The 24047-nt window shown below is 45.4% G+C and overlaps 2 protein-coding genes across 5 annotated transcripts in view; one reads left to right on the top strand and one right to left on the bottom strand.

The window, feature by feature from the left end:
- Positions 1-24047, bottom strand: part of LOC119163436 (adenosylhomocysteinase-like 1) — a 281699-nt gene that overhangs the window by 211246 nt on the left and 46406 nt on the right. The window contains exons 1-2 of one of the 2 annotated variants that reach the window (XM_037415431.2): positions 22906-23136; positions 4440-4527 (exon numbers count right to left, since the gene is read on the bottom strand). In XM_037415431.2, coding sequence (XP_037271328.2) covers positions 4440-4527; positions 22906-23121 — 304 coding nt within the window. In that variant the 5' untranslated portion in view covers positions 23122-23136. Of the gene's footprint in view, positions 1-4439; positions 4528-22905; positions 23137-24047 lie in introns of those variants that run through there. The other variant, XM_075873070.1, reaches the window with a different exon arrangement.
- Positions 1-24047, top strand: part of LOC119163437 (uncharacterized) — a 143332-nt gene that overhangs the window by 96343 nt on the left and 22942 nt on the right. The window lies entirely within an intron of this gene.

Below are 24047 nucleotides of genomic sequence, written 5' to 3' on the forward strand. Positions count from 1 at the left end.
TTTTCTTGCTTGCCCTCGTATATATGCACAGACACACGGTTCTATTACTCCCATAAGGCGCGTTACGTGTCATTGTGGTTGGTCGGTGAAGCGGACGCGGTTCGATTATTGACGACTACTGGGGATTGTGTTTGGAACTGTAATAGTGACTAAAAATAATAAAAGTCGCCCGCGAAACGTCTTGTGTTACGCACAACTCGTACTTACAGCCGCTTAAAGCCATTTTACGTTTTCTTACTTTTTCTTTTTCGAAAGCGAGAATGTAGGCGTTGCACTTGCATGGTTTTAACAACACACACAAAAAAACTTTTTTTTTCCAAATCGGCCTAATGTCTTGTTTACTTCGATTAAACGTATCTTGCTGTATAAGAAAAAAAGAAAGACTTAAATTCACATCCTATTTCCCTGCTCTTTATGATAGAATGTGCTTATCTTTCCCCTATTTATCTTTTTTTCTTTACTTATCTCTCTAGTTTTTTGCAAGCGATACGGTAACCGCCTCTCACTTTTATCGCAGGAGCGTTCAGCTTTCCTCTGTTGTCCCTGAAACCCGAGGCACAATGCGGGCTCGTGCCCAAACGTCCGCATACGTCAGAGATGTAGTCGTGCTGCCCGGTGAACTTTGATGCCTGCAGCGGGCGCGAAAGGAGCCTATGTCAGAGATATCCACCCAGGTGTACTGTCGGCGTCAAAATGAAACCCGAACGGGGGCAAGTCTTCGCGATGGTATAGTGTGTGCCGTCCAGGTATCACCGTCGACTCGCGCATCCTGTTGGGCAACTCTGCGCACACATGTGTGCCTGCCTATCATCATCATCATCATCATCATCATCATCATCATCATCATCAGCCTGACTGCGTCCACTGCAGGACAAAGGACTCTCCCATGTTCCGCCAGTTAACCCGGTCCTGTGCTTGCTGCTGCCAATTTATACCCGCAAACTTCTTAATCTCGTCTGCCCACCTAACCTTCTGTCTCCCCCTAACCCGCTTCCCTTCTCTGGGAATCCAGTTAGTTACCCTTAATGACCAGCGGTTATCCTGTCTACGCGCTACATGCCCGACTCATGTCCATTTCCTCTCCTTTATTTCAACTATACCTATACCTATGCCTGTCTATGCATGGTGATAAGTGAACGGCACACACTATACCGTCACGAAGGCTCGCCCCTGTTCGGGTTTCATTTGACGCCGACTTGGGTGGATATCTCTAACATGGGCTCCTTTCGCGCCCGCTACAGGCATCAAAGTTCACCGGGCAGCACAACTACATCTCTGACGTACGCGATGTCCACTGCTGCGTTTGTCATGCCCGAGCTGTGGGTTCTAGGGCGAGCAAGTAACTTAGTATACGAAGTTGCGGAAAATTGAAAGTACCTTACGCAAAAGTTCTGCTTCAACCATTGCTTGCGGGAAGGTCAACTTTTGCTGCCAAAACATCCATCTCTCTATACACTATCAAGCTATGAATCTACCTCGACCGCTCTTGAGGTAGATTCAAAGACACAGAACGTGTGCGGTCAAGTTAGGCGTTGAAAGAACGGGTATCAACGTAGAAAAAAAAGTGTGCTGTAAACTTGCGATCAATCTTTTTTTTTTAATTTCAAGGTTAAAAGAAATCAAGATTTTCTATCCCAATGTTCTTTTTCCCAGAAAATTGTCTTTTCTGTTTATTGTTACAGATGACCAACAGCAATACTATTAACAGCTATAGGTCATATATAAGAAAGAAAAAGGTTGGTTTGGTTGGTAACAAATTCATGGATAGTCCGACATAGCTTTCGCCGACAGGGCCTTAGGTCTCCCACGAGGTGACGTCGAGGCCTTGCTTCTCCGCCGCCTAGTGGGCCTGCTGGACGACGGCTCAAAGTTGGTCGCCAAGGCCACCATATTATTTGTTTTTGTTCTTCGTGAGCACAGTTCCGTGTTCCCAATAACTTTCTTTTTTGTTTCTTTTTGCAGTAGGGGCATGATGGTACACTGCTGTTTTTTTTTTTAATTTGCTATTGCAATAGAGAGTTGTTGTTGTTGTTACATATGTCAGCGTTCAAACACTAATGTTTCCACTGGAAAATTACAATTTATTGATTAATTGATAATTACTGCTATCACTGAAACTTCATTTGAAAAAAAAAAAGAACTCGCGCATTACCCTGAAATGCTCCTCCCTCACAGAGGTTATTGAAAAATACAAGCGAATACATCAGGACGACCGCGCCATCGGGCAGAGAGACAGAATAAAACGTTTTTTTTTTTTTAATATTTATTGTTCTGCGCGGGAAGGTCGGTGATAGGGAGCTTTAGTCCCGGAACCCATCGGAGCGGGGCAGCTCGCCTAGCCGTACGTATCGCCATCTCTCGGAGAGAAAACACACTTTGAGCCACCGTCCGCTGGTCACCAAGCGCCCCCTGTTGCTGGAGACGTTCACCTGCCGTCGGATTTCCAAACAGGCTCGGCGACAGCCAGCGCTTCTCCGTTTGCGACATCTTTGAGGCTACGATGTTGTCTCCTCTGTTTCGCTCTTTGTGCGATGGATGGCACCACGGTGAGCATTTCATTAGGATGACTTGTTGCGTGTTCAAAGGCGGAAGGACACGTTTTTCACAGGGATTGTGAGGCATGCATTCACTGGCCAAAGATGCAACTTCAGTCATATTGAATACACGTTCATAACAAAACAGAAAACAAAAAAAGCCATTCCTAAAATCTTTATTACCCAAATGCATGACCGATCGCATAAATGAAACGAGAAGATCACTGTGTCAGACTATTTCTATCTCTTCATGAATCTTGGCCGCAAATCCGTCATTATCTTGGCCATAAATTCTATTTGACAGTAAAGACCGCTAGCTTGCTAAGCTTTTTTTCATTCGTTCGGTCTTTCATTTTTGATCTCGAGTTCCAGCGTTTGTTTTTAGACTCATCGGTGTTTACCTTAAATATCTTGCCCCCCTGTTTCTTGACTCATCCCCATTTGTGGGTGAGAGCCACCGAAAAGAGGATATCAACATCACCATCATCATCAATCGTCGGACAATTTGTGGCCATAACGTGTTAAATTGACCCGCCAGCCAGCGTACCTTGGCGTGAAATTGTTCAAAGTAATTGCATATGCGTGACGAAACATTGCATCTCGCGTGAAAACAGTTCAAAGTAATTGCGTAGCGTATTCAAACGAAATACTCTCCAAATTCGTCACTTCCCATCTTAAATTGCTTCCCTGCATGACAGCTTGCGTTACCAAAATTATGAAAAAGCTTATTGCTTCACCGCCATACACCAATCCTTGTACTCAGGTGAAGTGTACCCATGTTACTCCGTCATTATCGAACGCATACAAAATATTAGCCGATTCTACTCGATTAAGTCCGTCCGAACCAATAACTCAGACAACCAAATCGGTGTATAACGGTATATGTCTAATAAAGCCGTGTATTCTGTGGACCATAACACGTTTCGCTGGTTATCTTTCGCAGTTCTTTCGCGGTTTGCATTTCAATGCATGAGTTGTGCTTTTTTTTTATTATTAAATCACCGAACTTCAGCCAAACACCGATTTACTGGAAAGTTCAATACCCCATCCTAATTTTTTTTCCAAATACTCCATCGCTTATATGAAATCTTAAAGCTGAAAAGGTTTTTCCGCATTAATCAATAGAACTATGCTATTTGACATAACCGCCTACCTCCACTAATTAAAGAGTTCATGAACTTTACTTTCTCAGTTACAATCCCAAATTATGTATTCTACAATATCATGATGTCTACAGCTACAGAAAAAGCAGCTGTGAAGGAAGCAAGCGAATATCACTCTTCCACGATGTTTGATGATTCTGGACACAGTTCTTGAGGCATAGTACGGTACACAGGAGAGGTATTACAGAAAAACACCGACGCATATTTATCAGATGAATGACAGAACCGAAACAACGAAATATTAAACACCGTGGCATCATTTTTTTTTTTTTTACATACGTATGGACGCCCTAGCTAGTATCATGTCCAAAACACCTACCTACAATACGTAGTTATGCGAATATTTACACAGAATACGGCTTCGACATATTAATAGCAAACTGTGTGTCCACGCAAGTTTTATGCGACCACACGACGCTATTGAATTTGGCTCCTAGGTAGAGAAGTTCAAGCCATATGTCACGTGAACTCAGATGACGTGTGAACATCGCTGATGTGTGTGAGTGGACATGCGCATGCGCAAATTTCGCGCATTCATTGACAACTTCAGGATGTAAATTATTACGTAAGAAGTGGCCGGAGCCGCACCAGCCTCATCCCCGTAAACGCATTCAATTAAAAATACATTCGTCGTCGCGGTGCCCTCGTCCGTGCATACGGCGCGGCCGATTCACGAGCAACACCGTACCACGTGACCCTCCAATCGAGACAGACGGGAAACGCGACGGGAACCCGCACTCACCCGAGCTGTAGCTGTCGGTGGACGACGCCGACAGGGAGCGGCTCCGGTAGCGGCTGCGTGGCTTGATCCCTCCCACCAGCTTGGACTCCTGTAGCATAAACAAAGAAGGGGGGGGGGGGGGGAGAGAAGGTTGACACGCTTACAGTTAGAATTCATAACAAATTGAGCTAAATTATAAGTTTCGTGAAAAAAAAATGGGACACCAACGCACCAGTGGTGCGAAGACTGAGAAAGCAGCGGAACAGGCTGGCGTTACCCTTCTCCTTTCCCTCCTTCTTAGCCCCACTTTCCTTTTCCACCTTTTGTTATACTATAATATACTATACTATATAGGGCTATGCTATATGGCCTGCCCTCTCACCTCATTTCCCTCTTCCACATATCCATGTACACTGCTTTTCAACTCATTGTTCTACTATACAATACTGTACTTTACTACACTATACAAAGCTATGCTATATGGAGTGCCCTTTCAACTCCTCACTTCCTTTCTCCGCATCTCCACTTTCCCTTTCCATTACTTGCTATACTACACTATATATGGCAAGTCTGTTCCTTCGTCTCTCTATGTTTATTTATTTCCCTGTCTTTCTATCTTGTTCTCTTCATTTCATTTATTTCCTCCTCCCTCACGTTGTGCTCGTTCTCTCGTGTTATATCTTTTTCAATACTCTGTGCCTTTCCTTCTATTTCTTTCTTTCTCCTTTTGTTCGTTCCCTCACCCATTGCATCCCATGCCGGACGAATCGGTGCACGTGTTCTGGGTGCGAGCAGAAGAAGAGGACGAAGAAGGCGCGTGCCTGTTTATGGTTTATGATATCAATAGTTATCAGGCCACGCCTTGCGGCATAACGCAAACCTTAACAGCTCCGCTGTGAAAAAAAAAATAAAACGCGATATGAGTGTGTTGAGAATGAAGTCATTACACGGGGACATACTGAATAAGTACTTTTTACAAGCTAGTTGATCAGTTCTGAACTTCTAGATTGCACAGCTCGACACAGTAGCAACAAGAGACAACAATATCACCGCACAGCCACATTATCATAATCACCACACAACCATGTACTTTTGCGTGACTGTGCCGCACAGTGCGTGTACAAGAGAATCAAAACAAAAGAAATCATGGGAATGTGGAATTCCTTACAAACCTTCTAAATAGCGCGGCGTTCTTACTTCGCGAACATTTTTGACGTTGTTCTTTTCTTTTCTTCTTTTTTGGGGGGAGGGGGGTACTAAAAATATTTCAGGGGCATATTTCCGCAGCTTCGTCATAAATGCAGCACGCTTACTGCAGGACTCACTTGGACCACATTGAGTTCTTTTACGTTCAGGTACGGCTGCGATCTAGTCCTTTACACCAGTGGCGTAGCCAGCGGATGGCACACCGCCCCCCCCCCCTCCGAAATTCATATTCACCATCCCCCCCCCCCCCCCCACTCCGAAATTTTTTTCGTCATGTCATACAGAGAGGAAAATGACCATATAAAAGGGGTACCCCTCCACCTCGAAATCAAAAAGGTGCACCCCATCCCGCAAAAAAAAAAAAAAAAAAATCTGGCTACGCCCCTGCTGTACACCCATGTAAATGTCACCGCAGTGGCTGGGATTCGAACCCACGCCCTCGAGCTCAGCTGCGCAGCACCTTAAAGAGACGGGTCACGCTCATGACCTCGCACGCACAAGCTAACAGGCAAGGCTTCGCCTCACAGCAACCATGCTTGCGACAAAGACCCCTTGCCGAAACGCGATCACCTTCAGACAATTGCACCGTCAACGACATTCTCGTCTGCAGAATCTATCAGCACGTGAATACGATATGAAAACACAGCCGTGCATATATGCGCGTGCGTATATTTCTATAGTTGCCAGTTTATACAAACAATACGCAATTTACAAAACTCATTTTCACAAAAATTCGTCGCGCGCACAGAACGAAGGTAGCGGGAAATTGTACGAAACGGGAATCTCTGTATTCACAGAACAGTTCTTCGACTATATAACTGTTCAAAAATAAATAATAAAACTTGTCGAACCTATAAATACTCACGCTGAAAAAAATGGAGACAAATGACTAATGAAAAACATTTACGAGCGAAAAGTATAATCAAATCGACCACTTCTTGACACTCTGGTAGGAATCCGTTAGACGGTCATTCTATCGAATAAATAGGGACTAATCGATTGAAACAATGTCTAGGTTGAAATACTTTCGTACGCTATAAAAAGGCATCAATCAACACTGATCAAATTATCAGCATAACTAAAGCGTACATAAATTAAACTGGTGATTTCATGTTCTCCTGTACCTGCATGTATAGTGCACACGCTACCTGATGTTTTCTTGTGTTTGTTGCGTTCCGTAGTTCGGCATAGTGTTATATTGTGTCGATGATGGTCTCACGAGTATACGACCGGTACATAGTTTCCGCAATTATTGAATATACTTACTGCAGTCATATATTTGCCTTCCTAACCAATGTGCGAATTGTTGCTATGGTTTATTTAATGTTTAAATGTGCATGAGAAGAATATAGGCGACTGGCGGAAAGGGGGAATCGATGCTCTGTCAGGCTTTACAATCCTTTACGCTAGTGCTGCACGCAACTATGCTCAGCGTGATTAATTAAAACGTGAAAATAAAAATGACTGGAGCGAAGCAAGAATGTGATAAGTAAACCAATACATCAAATTATCCAGTAAAATATCATCTGAATGGTAAAAAAACAGTTCATATTGGTATATCGGTGTAAAACGAACGCCCGAACAACAACGCCGTGAAACTACACCGAAGATAGTTCGGAACGGATAAATTTGTAACAAAAAAGTTATCCTGGCACAATTTATTCAAACTGAGGCCTTCGACGCCTCGTCAAACATGAAATTTGACCGTGAGTGTCAGCGTCAATCCAAGTGACGCAAAATATCATCATCACGTAATGACGTCACCACACGACATGACCCTATGAATAGACAAGAAACAAAGGAACAGAAAGGAAAGCAAATGGAGAGAGAGAAAAGAGAGAGCACAACGACGTCACACTTCACAGTCATCATAACACAGTAAGTTTATAATCACCGGTGCAAGTCTGTTGGCTTCTAGATTTTGGAAAATTTTATGACGTCATTGTGACGTCGTAAACGTGGTATTACACGACGACGGACGTCCTCGCGATACATGGTCGCTTGTTGAAACAGGGGCCGGTCCCGGAGGCTGTGCAGTACCATGTGCGGTGCAGAACGCTTGCAATGCCTCCAATGCAGGAGGCATGCGATGCAAAACCACGTTACGTGCAGAGAAAAGCTTTCGCTGGGTGGCGGGGACGACGAAGAAGTCCGCTTAATCTGCCAGACAATTAATAAAGTTTTTCATCCATCCATTCCATTTCAGCTTTCACAACGTCGTCGTCCAAGTGGGGGTTATTGTAGAGAGTTTTCTGGCAAGACTAAGGAAGCAACATATTTTTACATTCAAACACACCTTCCATTTCTTCAAGAAGCTGTGAATGTTCGTTGCATATACGATGCAGGCGTGAACGTGCACCCGCATGCACAAAGAAAAATAATTATGAGCAAAATGAAAGAGCACAAGAAGTAAGCCAAGCTACTTACCGCTTAGTGCGTGACCTTCAGGAATTCAGTTTCTTTATCGCTTAACTTAAATTTCTTTATCGTGTTTCGGCCTGTATTCTGCGCTGTACAATTCAAAAAGTTACCCGCCACGGTGGTCTAGTGTACAAGGTACTCGGCTGCTGACCCGCAGGTCACGGGATCGAATCCCGACTGCGGCGGCTGCATTTTCGATGGAGGTGAAAATGCTTGAGGTCCGTGTGCCCAGGTAGTCGGAACTTCCGGAGCCTTTCACTACGGCGTCTTTCACAATCATATGGTGGTTTTCGCACGTTTCACCCCATTATTCATTACTGTTTCAAAAAAATCACGACCAACAAGCCTGACTTTCCGTTCATGCAGTCGCCTTTAGCGAGTGAATACGGGGGAACTCTGCGAGTGTATTTCTTTCGAGAGCCACCACAACTACCCGGCCACGTGCCATCGGTGAACCGAGACGGACACCGATGAAGCGGAAAAAAAAAACACGACCAGAGGCGAAGAAAAGGACATTATTCTTCTGTCAAGGTCGCCCAGTCGACAAAGAAAGAGCGTTTGCAATGCAATGCCTTCGTTCAGGGTTCTCTCGTGGGTGATGTTGTTACAGCTCTGTTTCTGTTGTAACTTACAGGTAAGCGCTTGCAACGCGAACAATGAGACTTATATAAAAGGAAACGAGCTACTGGGCCGCAACTAACGCGGACAAAGGGAAATTATAGCCACTTGCGAAGCTCTCTTTGTCCACCTCATTTGGCGCAAGACGCAGTGCTCCGGGTGGTGGACATTCAGAGCAAAGCAGGCCGCAGTGGGAAACGGAGCGCACGACCCCGCTAAAACGAAAAGATGTAAAGAAATCGCCGGGATATTAAGCGAATCATACGTGAAGAAACCTTGACACTCGAACTGCTATACTGCAGCAGGACAGGCATAAAACCCGTAAACGTATAGAGGAAGTTGTAAGAACGGTCGAGCCCAAGCAAAGCGAACCCGCGTAATGCGAATGATTCTATGTATCCACTACTCATATATTCACGCGGTCACTTGTACATACACACTAATCTTAAATTCTCTTTTTATTTTTTTTATTTTCATTGTCCGTTTTAAAGCCAACGGCGCCACCGGTCAGTTTTCGCTTTTATGGCATCTAACGCTTTTTTGCCTTTTAAAAAGCCTCCAAGTGATTATCACGGCATGCACAGCGGCCTATCTGTCGTGCCAAATCCGGACAGGCATGCCTTATCGTGTTGTCCAAGTGACAGAGCGCTGAATCTAATATATCTGAGAAACACAAGGCCCGCCTCCCGTTATAGCCCTTGCCGCGTTTTTCTGACAACTTCTCACTCTCAGGTGGCACTATTTTAGGGGTGTTTATATGTTGTTTCTGTATATTTACATTCCTTATAATACAGCATCGAATTTTGCTGTTCTATGAGCAAGTGCCTAAAGGCGTTGCTACAAATGACAGGGCGAGATCTGTGGTGCATTTATATAATGTAACAAGTTCTACATTGCTAAAATAGTATCTAATGTTTTCACACCCTTATATAAGAGCCTAATATTGCTTACTCGTGATATTCGGTATTCGAGACTGTGCGGTACTTGGACTAGTTTCGTCAGTAGTGTTTAAAAGTGCTAATTGACATGACTATCAAGCGTGTTTCCATGAATCTCTTTTGATGCTTCTGAACCACAGCATGCTTGCAAAATTTTACTGGGTCAAAATAGTGCGCGTGCGTTGTCGTTGTCTCACAGGCTTTAATTTACTGCATGGCGCTATAATTCATGGGTCGACTACTTCCAGAGTTGTCAGATGCTACAGAGCTAATAGGCAAGAATAATTACAAAAGCCCCCCCCCCCCCCAAAAAAAAAAGCGGCACAAATTTCTCGAAAAAAGTCAGCAAATATCAAAATTTATTTATTTTTTATTCAATTCGAAGAGTTTCTTAGCGAACTTCGGCAACTTTGAGCGTATCTATCTATCTATCTATCTATCTATCTATCTATCTATCTATCTATCTATCTATCTATCTATCTATCTATCTATCTATCTATCTATCTATCTATCTATCTGTCTGTCTGTCTGTCTGTCTGTCTGTCTGTCTGTCTGTCTGTCTGTCTGTCTGTCTGTCTGTCTGTCTGTCTGTCTGTCTGTCTGTCTGTCTGTCTGTCTGTCTGTCTGTCTGTCTGTCTGTCTGTCTGTCTGTCTGTCTGTCTGTCTGTCTGTCTGTCTGTCTGTCTGTCTGTCTGTCTGTCTGTCTGTCTGTCTGTCTGTCTGTCTGTCTGTCTGTCTGTCTGTCTGTCTGTCTGTCTGTCTGTCTGTCTGTCTGTCTGTCTGTCTGTCTGTCTGTCTGTCTGTCTGTCTGTCTGTCTGTCTGTCTGTCTGTCTGTCTGTCTGTCTGTCTGTCTGTCTGTCTGTCTGTCTGTCTGTCTAATCTAGCCGCTTACGTTTGCCTGGCGTGAACCAAAATTAGCAAGGGAGGCTAAGATGTTTTGACGAATATGACGCGCTGTTCAAGACATGATTAATGTCACAATCCCGTCGCGTACGTGGTCAAACACTTCCCGTCAAACAGTAGCACATACCCACTGGCAGGTATGTGCCGCAGGTGTGCGGGTATGTGCCATAAGTGAATTGACACTTAGTGAATTGACCCAGGAATTGACCCAGGAATTGACCCAGGAATTGACCCTTAAGTGAATTGACCCAGGAATCACAAGAACACACATGGGAATTTTCAACGTGCGAGCGTGAGGAAATACCCGACATTGATACCGTCGACACGGCGAATGCAAAGAATAAATGTCAGGGTCCCAGCTGGAGTCAAACCCAAGCATTCTGCGTGGCAATCCAGCATTTTACCACAGACCTACGCCAGATCTCAGAATTAATTTTCAAACAGACGCTAATCTTCGTGAAACGTCAATAGTGGTTGCAGTGCTGCCCACCCACTTTAATAAACATTACATATTTTTTGTTTTGGTTTGTTTATTCTGGTTTGTTTTTGGTTTGTTTATTCCAGGTTTTTGCGAACGGACTCCCCCACAGACCTAATGCTAGCTAATAATATTCCTTCCCTTCAGGATCGTAGAAAGAAGTCCCGCCTTGATTTTCTGTCTCTTTTATATAATCGCAAACTTTCCCTTGATCCAACCCCTTTTCTTTCTCCATTAAACACAAGACCGACAAGACATCACGAACCAAATGCACTAACTCCGTACTTCGCGAGAACGGACACGTTCAAATTTTCATTTTTTCCACGCACCATTTCAGACTGGAACCAGACAATCGAATGTAGTACTTGCGATACTGAGTAACTGTGTACTGTTTTTTTTGTTTTGTTTTGCGTATATTGTATTTCTCTTTGTATTACGCCATGCCCTCCTGCTTGGACCGAAGTGTGGTCCGCAGTATGTATTAAATAAAATAAATAAATAAATAAATATGCACCACTTGGATACAGCCGCCACGTCGGGTTAACGTCAATTGTGGTTAGTTGCCATGCACTGAGGTTGATTTATGTAGCAGTGCCAGGGGTCAGCATCCTCGCGAGCATCAGCGCTTCATATCAGCTTCTGGTGTTGCTAATACGCATGTTCCAGTTGGCATCGTTGCGCAAGTGCAAACAACTGGTTATATAAACATTTGCAACTCTTCAACATATGTCTGCGCATGCAACATTTGTACATATATTTAGCGTCATTTGATGACGTGTCGCTCAATAAAAAAATTGCAACACGGCCACCTTCCCTGCGCATGCTTCGCATAACGTCGATTCCCAGGTACGTGGGATCTGCCGATTTTTTTATTCTGGAAAATATTTCTGATAGTAACAAAAAATGTAATTGAAGTACGGACTGTAGTTGAAAATATCTCTTCATTTCGAACAGCAAGAATATGCTGAAATATGAACGAATGTACACATTAATTTTTAACACTGTTTCCAGGGTAGTCTACATACAGATGAATACACGCTTTGCAGTGCATGACTAGCGTACACTAACTACACTAGCTTGAGAAACGCATAATAAGCCGAAAAAACGCGACGAGCGAGTGGAAAATTCTACAAGCGACTCGGGAAAAAAAAAGCCCAAATCCGCTTATAACAAGAGGGACTGGCAACTTCGATCGCTCCGAACTAAGGCTGGGCACATGAATTGGCACTATATATTCCAGACAGTAAATTAATAAAAGTCGTATAACAGAGTGGTTTATTCCCAGAACGTGCGTGCAAGGGCAAACTATGCTCAAGGACCTGCTCATTACACGAGCTACCGGCCTGGACAGGTTATCCAACACCACTTTATCGATGGCCAATCGAACGGCCTTCCGGTATACGGATGTGGAAGAACGTGCAGGCAATACAGGATATGGACATGTAAAAAAGAAAAAAAAAAGAAAGAAAAACAGCATATCGTCATAACTTACGGCAGCCACCCATTCACCCACCCAGCTTGCCTATCTCTCTCTCTCTCTTTTTCTCTCTCTCTCTCTCTCTCTGTTCAAGGCGGGAAAAAAAATGTGGAGAAAGGGCATGTATCGAAGGGTGTTTCAGCTCCAATAACGCGAAACATGGACAGGGTCAAAGCACGAAGTGTGCGCCGGTGTCTCGCACAGCGAAATCATTACTCCCGACTGCTTTATACTCGACACCGGTCCACTTGCGCACCATCCATTTGCTGATGGAGTAACATAGCAAACACGTGTTTTACGAAGTGGTGTTTCGAACTGATGACTTTAGCGTAAACGCATGTTTGTGTATTTGGTTCTAGAAAAGAAACTTGAGCGCTTTCGTAAATTTCGTCGGGAATCCTAACGCCGCCGCTAAGCCAAACGTGACGTTTAAAGCAGTAACGAGGAACCTTTATTGTAACGGGCACAGTATACACCGGTGACAAGTGGTGGGATTCAGCCAATTTTTATGGCGCACACCCGTTTATGATAAACCGTGATATGACGCGCCGAGATTCTATAACCTTAAAACAACCCTCGATGAGAGAAGGAAAGTCGCGATAGGTCAAGTGGCGATAACGATGCAGGCCGGGCTATAGTGCGAGACAAATGCGAACAGAACGTAATTACGAATCCTTATCTAATCTCGAGGCGAGCGGCACAGGCTTGCACATTTATGGAGATTGTTAATTACGGGCAGTACAGCGCCTCAAGCACAATACAGTAGCGGTAAATCCTGCAAGAGTGAGTGATTACGTGCCTGCTATACTGAGCTTCTTTTTTTAATTACTGCTCGCTCACTCTAATAGTGCACTTTATTCTGATAGAGGTCATATATGAAGTGACGATGTGAAGACCGTTTATGGAATATTTGAAGAGCACGGCGTATACAACATAAAATCTCACCGTCTACTTAGTGCATTGAACTAAGACAAATGGAAGGTGAAATCCATCCACTGTGGCTTTCTTACAGCGCAGTTTATATCTACGTCCAATAGTATGTAACTTCCGCTAATTGCCCCGCCGTGGTGGTCTGGTGGCTAAGGTACTCGGCTGCTGACCCGCAGAGCGCGGGTTCGAATCCCGGCTGCGGCGGCTGCATTTCCGATGAAGGCGGAAATGTTGTAGGCCCGTGTGCTCAGATTTGGGTGCACGTTAAAGAACCCCAGGTGGTCGAAATTTCCGGAGCCCTCCACTACGGCGTCTCTCATAATCATATGGTGGTTTTGGGGACGTTAAACCCCACATATCGATCAATCAATTTCCGCTAATTAAATTTCACCTATATATTAGCTCATTATGTTTATATATTGATAATGAAAACTCATTAAAAATAATTTTCACTCATCTACTAATTAGGTGTCACTAAGTACACCACTACTCACTTTATTTGCTTTATTGTCATATATGCACAGTTATATGCCAGTCGCTTTCGTGGGGTTTTCGGGGCGCCAGATGTCACGTGATTTTTGCCTTCACTTTTCCCAGGCGGATTTTTCGTTCAAGGCCATGTTCTGATTAGACATGTTAGGCTCAAAAACAAAGCGGGAAAGATATTTTTAAAAAGTGTTATGCTCACGCGCAAGGAGCATGCAGTAGTGAAGCATATTGAACGGGCGCACAGTACATGCGCTAATGTAACATCACTAAAAGGGCACCCATTACAAGTAATTACTTTACATGTAATGCGCCATTTAACGGATGTACACCTCACATTTGTAAAGCGCTGGTGCACGTGCATCTCAAGGACGAAGCTAAGCATTACACCAGACAAAGTATCACACAAGGACGACATAAATAGCGTTGTACAAGCACATAAAGAGGTGAGAAAGGAACAGGTTTCTAATTTTTTTACTAAACCTGATGTGTAGTTTATCACGATAACAACCAGGGGTTTCACGTTCCGAAACCGCGATACGATTATGACCTGATTGGTGGTCCTTAACGTGATCAGACATCGCACAATACCTCAACCATTTCGCCTGCACCAAAATGGCGACCGCCGGGTTCGAACCCGCGACCTTCTGGTCGGCAGCCGAGCCCCGTATACTCACTCATTCACTGCGGCAGAATTAGTTTATAAAGATGCTAGTTGTATCCACATCAAGTTTATTTCTCCCAATTATTAAAGCTGGAATGGCGACGGAAGTGGCACACACGTGCGCCCAGCAGTGAAGAACACGTGGCCGCTCCTTCTGCTTAAAAGCTGAGAGAGATGCAGGCCAGTATAGGTCGAGGACGAAACAACGCACGGGAGCAAGGCCAAGTGACGCGAGCGTTTATCTTCGTCCCGATTGCAGCATTTAGTGGGACACGCTTATATCGCAATCCGCGGTTTGTGGTGTAGTATGCACCATAAAAGACAGCAAAAGCCTGGGCTCTTTCGAAGAGTGCTGTTTCTTGGGCGGGTCGAAAATTCATACTCGGAAAGAGCAGCGCTATAGTGGACACGGACGAAAAGTATAGAAACGCTGACACACGAACGAAAGCTTTCAAATATGAAACAGGACTCTTTCCTTGTTCGTTCTTTAATTCAGAGAAGCGGCGAACAATCCGTAAACGTATATACGATATGGTGTCGCTGAAAAAACGAGAAATTTGCCCAAGTAGAAGATATCAAAACGGCCCGCCCCGGTGGTCTAGTTGCTAATGTACTCGGCTGCTGACCCGCAGGTCGCGGGTTCGAATCCCGGCTGCGGCGGCTGCATTTCCGATGGAGGCGTAAATGTTGTAGGCCCGTGTGCTCAGATTTGGGTGCACTTTAAAGAACCCCATGTGGTCGAAATCTCCGGAGCCCTCCACTACGGCGTATCTCATGATCATATGGTGGTTTTGGGACGTGAAACCCCACATATCAATCAATCAATCAGAATATATCAAAACGAAAGCACCTTCATATATAAGATATGCGAATTGCTGAGTGTCGCTCCAAAAGGAAAGCGAGCGGACCTCTCTGCTTTTATGTGCATAAATAATCTCGTAAAAACTCATAGGGCCCCTCGTGCATTAACCTAAGACGACTGCAATGTCATCTTTTTTCTCATTCGATGTACACAAAAGAGCAGGGACCACGGACCGCGGTGGTTGCATGTGCCACTGCCTATAGCGCTGTCTTCCATGTTCCTCTCTTGAGGTCGCGCGCTCAATGGCATGACGGCGCTACAATGACATCACGTGGCGTTACGTCGCTTGACGTTACGCAGAAATTTGTGACCTCATGACGACGTCATATGGCGAGGTCATCACGCGGTGATGATGATCTCTTGCATCACTCTTCCCCTACGACGCGGTACGGTCGCCACCGACGGTCAAATTTCCCGTTTGATGAGGCTAGTTGGTAGGACAGGCTCAATTTAAACGACTGTGGCGTACGAACAGAAACCCAGAAGAGAAGTTACTATACCACAAACACTGTACTGTGTTGTCTTTACTTCTCTCTTGTGTCTGTGTTAGAAAGAAAGAAAGAAAGAAAGAAAGAAAGAAAGAAAGAAAGAAAGAAAGAAAGAAAGAAAGAAAGAAAGAAAGAAAGAAAGAAAGAAAGAAAGAAAGAAAGAAAGACGGGAAATCCCAAGTTGCCGTCCCACGAAGCAAGTATATGTATAGACCATTCAGAGGAGACACAGCGAGTTGCGTAACGCACAAATCCCACGGCACATCAGACCTCAGATGACGTCAGGCGAGACACGCAAGGATGCGCTACAAATTTCCATCGCCGCTATCGCAGACACACGTGGTAACGCTTTCCGCTCGTTCAGGCAACGGCGCGGGTCGGGACTGACGTCGCATGCAGTTTGCGTGCATCGACTTGCGTAGCACACGGTTGCTTGCTATCTCCCGCATCACGAGTGTTTTATTGCGGCTTTTATCGCTTTTTTTTTGTATCTCGTTCGCATGTCCCACGAGCCACTTCTTAATTCTTATATACGACCGGGAAAGTTCCTACCGAGATTGCGTACACCGGCGCAGAAGGTGCTTCTTGTCGCTATATGTACTAAAAGGGACACTAAAGAAGAGCAATGACTAAGTTTAGATTGACACACTGCACTCTCAGAACTATAATAAGCTCATTATTAGCGCAGGAAATCAAGGTTGAAGTTTCATTTTTGAGTGTCGCGCCAAAATATCCACGCGTGGCGTGAGAAGCTTTAAAATGTAGTTTCGATGTTTCCATCGCATTGGCTCGGTGAAATTTTCTGAAACTTCGTATGCTACGGCACCCACATATTACATTGCGCTTCATTTTTTTATCAACTAGAAGCTACGTAGAACCAAGGAGACGCGTTCGAATTCCCTACGTTACGGTGTTTGATGCGGTAACTTCGTTTTCGTGCGTTTTCTAGCTTACTAAGCGTCGTGTGGCGGTAAGGTGTTTTCGGTGTTGTGAAATTCTACTTTCATCATCATCATAATCATCAGCCTGACTACGTCCACTGCAGGACAAAGGCCTCTCCCATGTTCCGCCAGTTAACCCGGTCTTGTGCTTGCTGCTGCCAGTTTATACCCGCAAACTTCTTAATCTCATCTGCCCACCTAACCTTCTGTCTCCCCCTAACCCGCTTGCCTTCTCTGGGAATCCAGTCAGTTACCCTTAATAACCAGCGGTTATCCTGTCTACGCGCTACATGCCCGGCCCATGTCCATTACCTCTTCTTTATTTCAACTATGATATCCTTAACCCCCGTTTGTCCCCTAATCCCTTCTGCTCTCTTCTTTTCTCTTAAGGTTACACCTTAAGTCGATGCGGCGATGGCGTAGTGGTTAGAGTATCTTTAGTATATGCCCTGAAATCGCAGAATACACGGCCATCTAGCATATCACCGCCCCATAGAAATGTGACCACCGCGATCGGAATCGAACCCACGACAATCGACTAGGCAGCGGAGCGCCGTAACCATTGTACTACCGTAGACGCGAATATGGCACCTCAAAATAGATACAGCAGATCAGTCACGCAACACGTGCAGTCTGTGTGTCCGCGCTTCGGTACTACCAATGCGTATCCGTGTATAGGCCTACATCTGTGCTTGCGTGCCAACACCACCTACCGATCACGATTTAAAAAATACTGTAAAAACTCAATCATTGGTTCTAGAGTGATTGAAGACAAGGTCATGTTGTTGTCGTCGTCGACGTTGTTGTTGTTGTTGTTGTTGTTGTTGTTGTTGTTGTTGTTGTTGTTGTTGTTGATGATGATGATGATGATGACGTTATCGTCTTCGTATTTAACAGCTGATGGCCACCGATAGCCGACTTTCACAACTAGCCGATGTTACTAGACACGAGTAAAATAAGGCGGTTGATTTCAATATGAAATTGTATTCGACGTCGTAATCAGCTCGAAAATATGAAAGAAAAATGCTTAGAAAGCCATAGTAAGCAATGGACGTGACTTTTCACTTTTAAATGTGAAGCATTTCTTAGCGAACTTCGGCGACCTTGAGCGTATGTATGTATGTATGTATGTATGTATGTATGTATGTATGTATGTATGTATGTATGTATGTATGTATGTATGTATGTATGTATGTATGCATGCATGCATGCATGCATGCATGCATGCATGCATGTATGTATGTATGTATGTATGCATGTATGTATGTATGTATGTATGTATGTATGTATGTATGTATGCATGTATGTATGTATGTATGTATGTATGTATGTATGTATGTATGTATGTATGCATGCATGTATGTATTACGTATGTATTACGTATGTACGTATGTACGTATATCTATCTATCCATCCGCTTACGTTTAGGTGATCTCGTGGTCAACCTCTTAACTTGGAGTGAACGAAAATTAGCATAGGAGGGTAAGATGGTTTGACAAATTAAAAGCACTGGTCAAGACATGAATAATGCCACAATCCCGTCACGTACGTTGTCAAACATTTCCCGCTGCAGGCAGAGTCACATACTCACGAGTGGGTATGTGCCGCTGGCATGCGTGTATGCGCCACAGATGATTGACACTTAGTATCTACTCAGGAACGACGAGAACACACATGGGAAATTTTAACGGGCGAGCGTTAAGCAAAACCTGACATCGGTATATAGCGTCGACCCGACGAATGCAGAGAATAAATGTCAGGGTCCCAGCTGGAATCGAACCCAAGCATTCTGCTTGGCAATGAAGCATTTCACCACACAGCTACGCCAGGTCTCGGAACTATTTTTCAAATAGACGCTAATATTCGTGAAAAGTCAATAGTGGTTGCACTGCTGCCTAGCCAATTTCATAAGCATTACATATGTCCTTTGATACAGCCGTGAAGTCGGGTTAACGACAATTGTAGTTAGGTGCCGTGCGCTTAAGTTGATTTATGTAGCAGTGTCCAGGGCCAGCATCAGCGATTCATGTCAGCTTCTGGTTTTGCTGATACGCATGTTCTAGCTGACATCATTGCACAAGTGCGAACAATTAGTTATATAAACATGTGCAACTCTTCAACATATGTCGTGCAACATTTGTACATATATTTAGCGTCATTTCATGACGTGACGCTCAACAAAAAAAAATACAACACGCGTCACCTTCTTTCCGCATACCTCGCATAACGTCGTTTCCCAGGTACGTGGGATCTGCCGAATTTTGCGGAGCAGATTTCGGGACAGAAAAAGTAACAGTTTGAATGAGCCGCAAGTTTTAGCCGAGCAGCAACAATGCTAGTTTAAGTACACTTGACTGTGACGCTAAATACATCTCTTGAAAAAAAAAAGGGGGGGGGGGGCAGAAAAGAAAAAGGGAAGTTTAGATCACTTCATACTATATATAACATGGCAGATACGTGGGCTAGTAAACTATCCGATTCATAATTCGAAAAAGAACTCACATATACTTTTGTAGCACATGCTGCACCATGGTCACTGGGCGAGTACGCGTAAAAGTGTGCAGTCTCATATGTCGTTTCGATAAGCTCCTTGAGTTTGTTCTTGTTTGCCGTTCCTATAAGTTAACTGTTGGGGTATTGCACATGCTAAACCCCGGACATGATTATTAAGAAAGACGCCGTGGGAAAGAACCCGGGGAAATTTCGATCACCTGGAGTTTTTTTAAGGAGCCCCTTAATCCAAGTACACTGGCCTCTATAGCTTTTATTCTGTAGCAAAATACGACCGCCGCGACCGGGATTCGTTTCTATCACCTTCGGGTCAGCGTCGAAACACGATAACAACTTAGGAACTATATAAAGACTATCGCGACGTGTAAAGTTTCTGGTGTGGAACTACCGAATCTGTATTATAACCACTTGATTGATTGATATGTGGGGTTTAACGTCCCAAAACCACCATATGATTATGAGAGACGCCGTAGTGGAGGACTCCGGAAATTTCGACCACCTGGGGTTCTTTAACGTGCACCCAAATCTGAGCACACGGGCCTACAACATTTCTGCCTCCATCAGAAATGCAGCCGCCGCAGCCGGAATTATAACCACTTGACGGCACCTATAGTTAGGCGAATTGAATGATTAACATCACTTCAGGTAAACTATAGACTGCGCCTGTGCGATGTTTTCCTTCTTTTGTTATCGTATTCTAGGCGAATCTGGCGCGAATTATAAGCACCTCACCCAGATGTTAGTCCTTCTCAGACGCCACAATGCTGTCATTCATCGGTCATCGCTGCCATTCAGTCAGCCCAATCTATAATGCACATAGGGCTGAATAAGTCTACTGCACTTACACGTACTCCTGTGTGTGATTACGTCACGTCAACTTACGGAGATCCGGGCGCGCACCGCCGAAGACACCCTTCCACCAGCGTTGGTGCACACGAGCTCGCCACCACTTTCGTGCAGGGACCACGCTGCAGCCCCGTTCACGGGCATCAAGTCGGTGCGAAACCAACGCTGACGCAAGAACAGGGACATGCTAACAACCGTCCCTCAACGACTCAGCCGGGAAGAGTTCCACTATGCCGCATATATAGTCTGTGAATCAGCACGCGTCCAGTACGCCACTACACACACACGACAACGTATAGTCCATGTATAATCACAGTAGAGTTTGGGCTAAGTTGAAGTCACCACAAAAGCTGGGGCCTCTGGCACCAACGTGTCGAAAAGCGGTCTTGTCTTGCCTTCCATCAAGGCAGCAAACTTCACGAGTATATGCGTGCCCTTCGTACCACCTCTCTCAACCAAGACACCACAGAGTCGCGCTGGACTCGTACCACGAGCAAAACATCCCGGGCTTTTCGAAAGCGTGATAGGATAACTAAGTCAGCTACCACAGAAGACTTCCGAAAGTCTCACGGCAGGTTGACACGTTCGTGGCCAAACGTACTGAACGTTAGAGGCGTCTTCCAAGCCGACGTGCATCCACGCATACGCGTGCCTATGCCAAATGTTTAAAAACTTGTCAGATCATGCCAGACCGTTCCTTGCCGATATCACGCACCAGTGCCAGAAGGTCTTTATGGATCCTGAAAACCGAAATACGGTCCTATTCGTTACCGCGGCACGCAAATCATTCACTACAAGTACCGATGTGTATCTCAAGGGCAATTTTCGGGGATGTCAGAAGGAACCACCGTCAGATGCCTCGACGACACGGTACTACAGTGTCGAACAGCAAAATAGGACTTCCCACGCTGGCCTTCAGAACACTTTTCTTCCAAAGTCGATATAGGTCGAAACACTAATTCGCACAACACAGTACGTTGGAACGCAGGAAAGTAGTGACGATAAGCTTTGAACCAGCTACGTCACAAAACGGCGTCATCAACTGCGTGTAGTAGCAAACAGGTCCTCAGAACACATGGCCCCCAGTACATTCCATCAGAAGGCACACTTCTTTGGTCCTCGAATGAATGTGCACTGCGTATACACGCCGTCTACAGTGGTGGTGGTGGAGGTAAGAACAAGAAGGCACCTAATTTCTGCAGCCCCGGTTGGGCGCACGGCGCAGCGCGTTGCTGTCAACAGTGGAGGTGACAAGCCTGCAGAGGTCTTGTATACCGTCCTCCTCTCCGCGTCTGCGCCAGGACTGTAGGCGTGACAAGAGAGCGTTCCTTCTTGTTTGCGTGCCTGTGGTTTCTTACTGGCTTTCTTAGCTGTACGGCCGCATCCAGCGATCCGTAGCTTCGCGCTATGCTTTCCTCGACACGGCTCACGCAGACCCCCCCCCCCCCCAACCCCCCTTTCAAAAAAAAAAAGAAAGACGCGCAGTAGTGGTCGAAACGATGTGTGCAGGCACGTCACTGGTAGAAGCGTGGGGACGAAGAAGCGTCTCACTGCGTGGAAGTTAAAACGAGAGCTCTATAGGGTGATCAACGAAGCGTTCGTCCGACGCCCACTGCCGACCCACTGGATCGTGCACCCAGCACCCACTGTTGCACGCGAGGGCATCGGCTTCGAGGGATGTGGTCGACGGTGCCGCACTCGCATGCTGGATATGTGCTCCATAGTGAACGGGGTAGCTTTATACCGGCGCCTCGGAAAAACGTTGATTGATTGATTGATTGATTGATTGATTGATTGATTGATTGATTGATTGATTGATTGATTGATTGATTGATTGACTGATTGATTGTGCAAGTCGTCTGAGTAACTTGCTTGCGAAGTGTGAAACCAGCGCTAACTAAGCAAAGAGGACGGGGCTACGAGCCATCCCCGTATCGTTTGATAGAAAGGGCATGGATCGAGGCTCCCAGCAATACGAAGCCAACATTATGAAGCCATGGGAACCACGCGGAGCCCTATTTAAGTTGAGAAAGCTTCAAATAATGCCCTGCGAACTTTTCCTCGCCTCGCCACAGGTGTTTCCTTCACAAAGGACAGAAAGACCAGACGTACATAGAGTGACATGGTCCTAGTATGTTGTCCTGAAATACTAACACACTCAAAGTAGCTGTGCATTTGGTCATGGGGAGCGCCACCATCAATGCAATCAACCGACAATAAAAAGAACAACATGAATTTCGCCTTCGAGTCGTCATAACAAAATGCATAAGAAACTATGCGAGTTTTTGAAAAGGAAGAACCCACTATGAAATACTATAGAACACACACACACGCACGCATGCAAGCACCAATATTGCCCCGTAGTCGAACCCATTAATCCCAAAATGGCACACATAAACCCACTTTGTCCACTTCCGCATATGCCCCGTTTCAAAACTGCGCCTGTACAATGAGCATTCATTCGACGGTGTGAATCTTATGGGCTCGTTTCCTTATGCTCAACACAATCTAATGAAAACCAACAGATAATGAACCTAAGAAAGGTATACGGTAGATTATCTATTTGTTTTAACTGTATACAGTATAGTAATTAAGACACAAGTAGGAGTGGATGGGAAATCAACTTGTCGCAGGCATATAGGGACCGAATTTACCCCATTCGGACGACGCGCAAGAACAGTGTTACAAGAAACACTCGCTCGCTTCGCAAGACTTACGCGGAGGCACTGCTCGCACAGGCCATCCTTACGGGGCCTGTCGTCCCGCTTGACCAGGATGCTGACCGGAGCCTTGGGCACCACGTCGGGGGCTCCGGGCGCCTTCAGTACCACGTCCGGCGTCACCGTCACCTGCCAGTTGCGCTTCCAGTTCCCGCACGATACCTGGCTGTACGGCACGTCGGCCAGCACACGCTTCACCTGAAGCATCGGCATGACCGCAGTAATCCAAAAAAAAGGCACCCAGCCGTCGTATCAGTAGAGGTTCACGCGATGCAACCACCGCGATCACTTGTAACGAGGTCTAGAGTCACAATAACCGTTGACGACAGAACAGTTGCGAAGCAGGCGGAATTTGCACACCGAACTCTTGTTTACTTGCTCCTCGGAGGGTCGTAACCGACGAAGCACGAAGCTAACTGATCACGCGATGAAGATCACGTCGACGCCTTTAAACGCAGGCTTACTGGCACAGTCACTGTCTGGAGGCACAAACACTGAGGTCAGTGACCTCTGATGCGATTTCCGCACGCACCACACACGCCCAAGGAAACCTTGTTCAGAAGTGATATTGAACTCGTAACAGTCACACCGTCATGTTTCTTCAAGAAGAAGTGAACTGAGATTGTGTACTCCAGTATTGTTGAAAATTCAGTCGCTTGAAAGCTTCTTAAAAATAGCAAGGGATATTACACCATGTTAGGAGTCGGAAATCCCCGTGCAAATGCACTTGGTATACAGGCGTTGCAGGTTGTGTCTTGGAAGGAATGCGGGATGCTTCACCACGATGGGGCTCTGAAATCTCCGATGAAAGGAAAGTACGATATCGAACTAGAAGTGGCACCGACAGGTGTCGAACGTCCAGCGAAGATCGCTTCCGACGGCGAATGACGGCCACGCGAATCCCACCGGTAATAGTAAAAGGAATGCCGGGCCAGAAGTCTCCGACGAAGTGGCAGCATTTGTCGATCCAGGAAATTCCCGAAGCCTCGTCGGACGTTTGAAGGGTGCAATGAGCGGCCTAGTCTGGTGCACTAAATCCGAAAAGATGCCACAAGTTGTGAAAAAAAAAAGAAAAACGGACCGCACAGCACTGCTACGCGTTCGCCCGCTTCTCCCGCTTAACACAAGGGCGTTTTGCC

The sequence above is a fragment of the Rhipicephalus microplus genome, chromosome 9 (genome assembly GCF_043290135.1).
Source record: "Rhipicephalus microplus isolate Deutch F79 chromosome 9, USDA_Rmic, whole genome shotgun sequence".
NCBI classification, from domain to species: domain Eukaryota; kingdom Metazoa; phylum Arthropoda; class Arachnida; order Ixodida; family Ixodidae; genus Rhipicephalus; species Rhipicephalus microplus.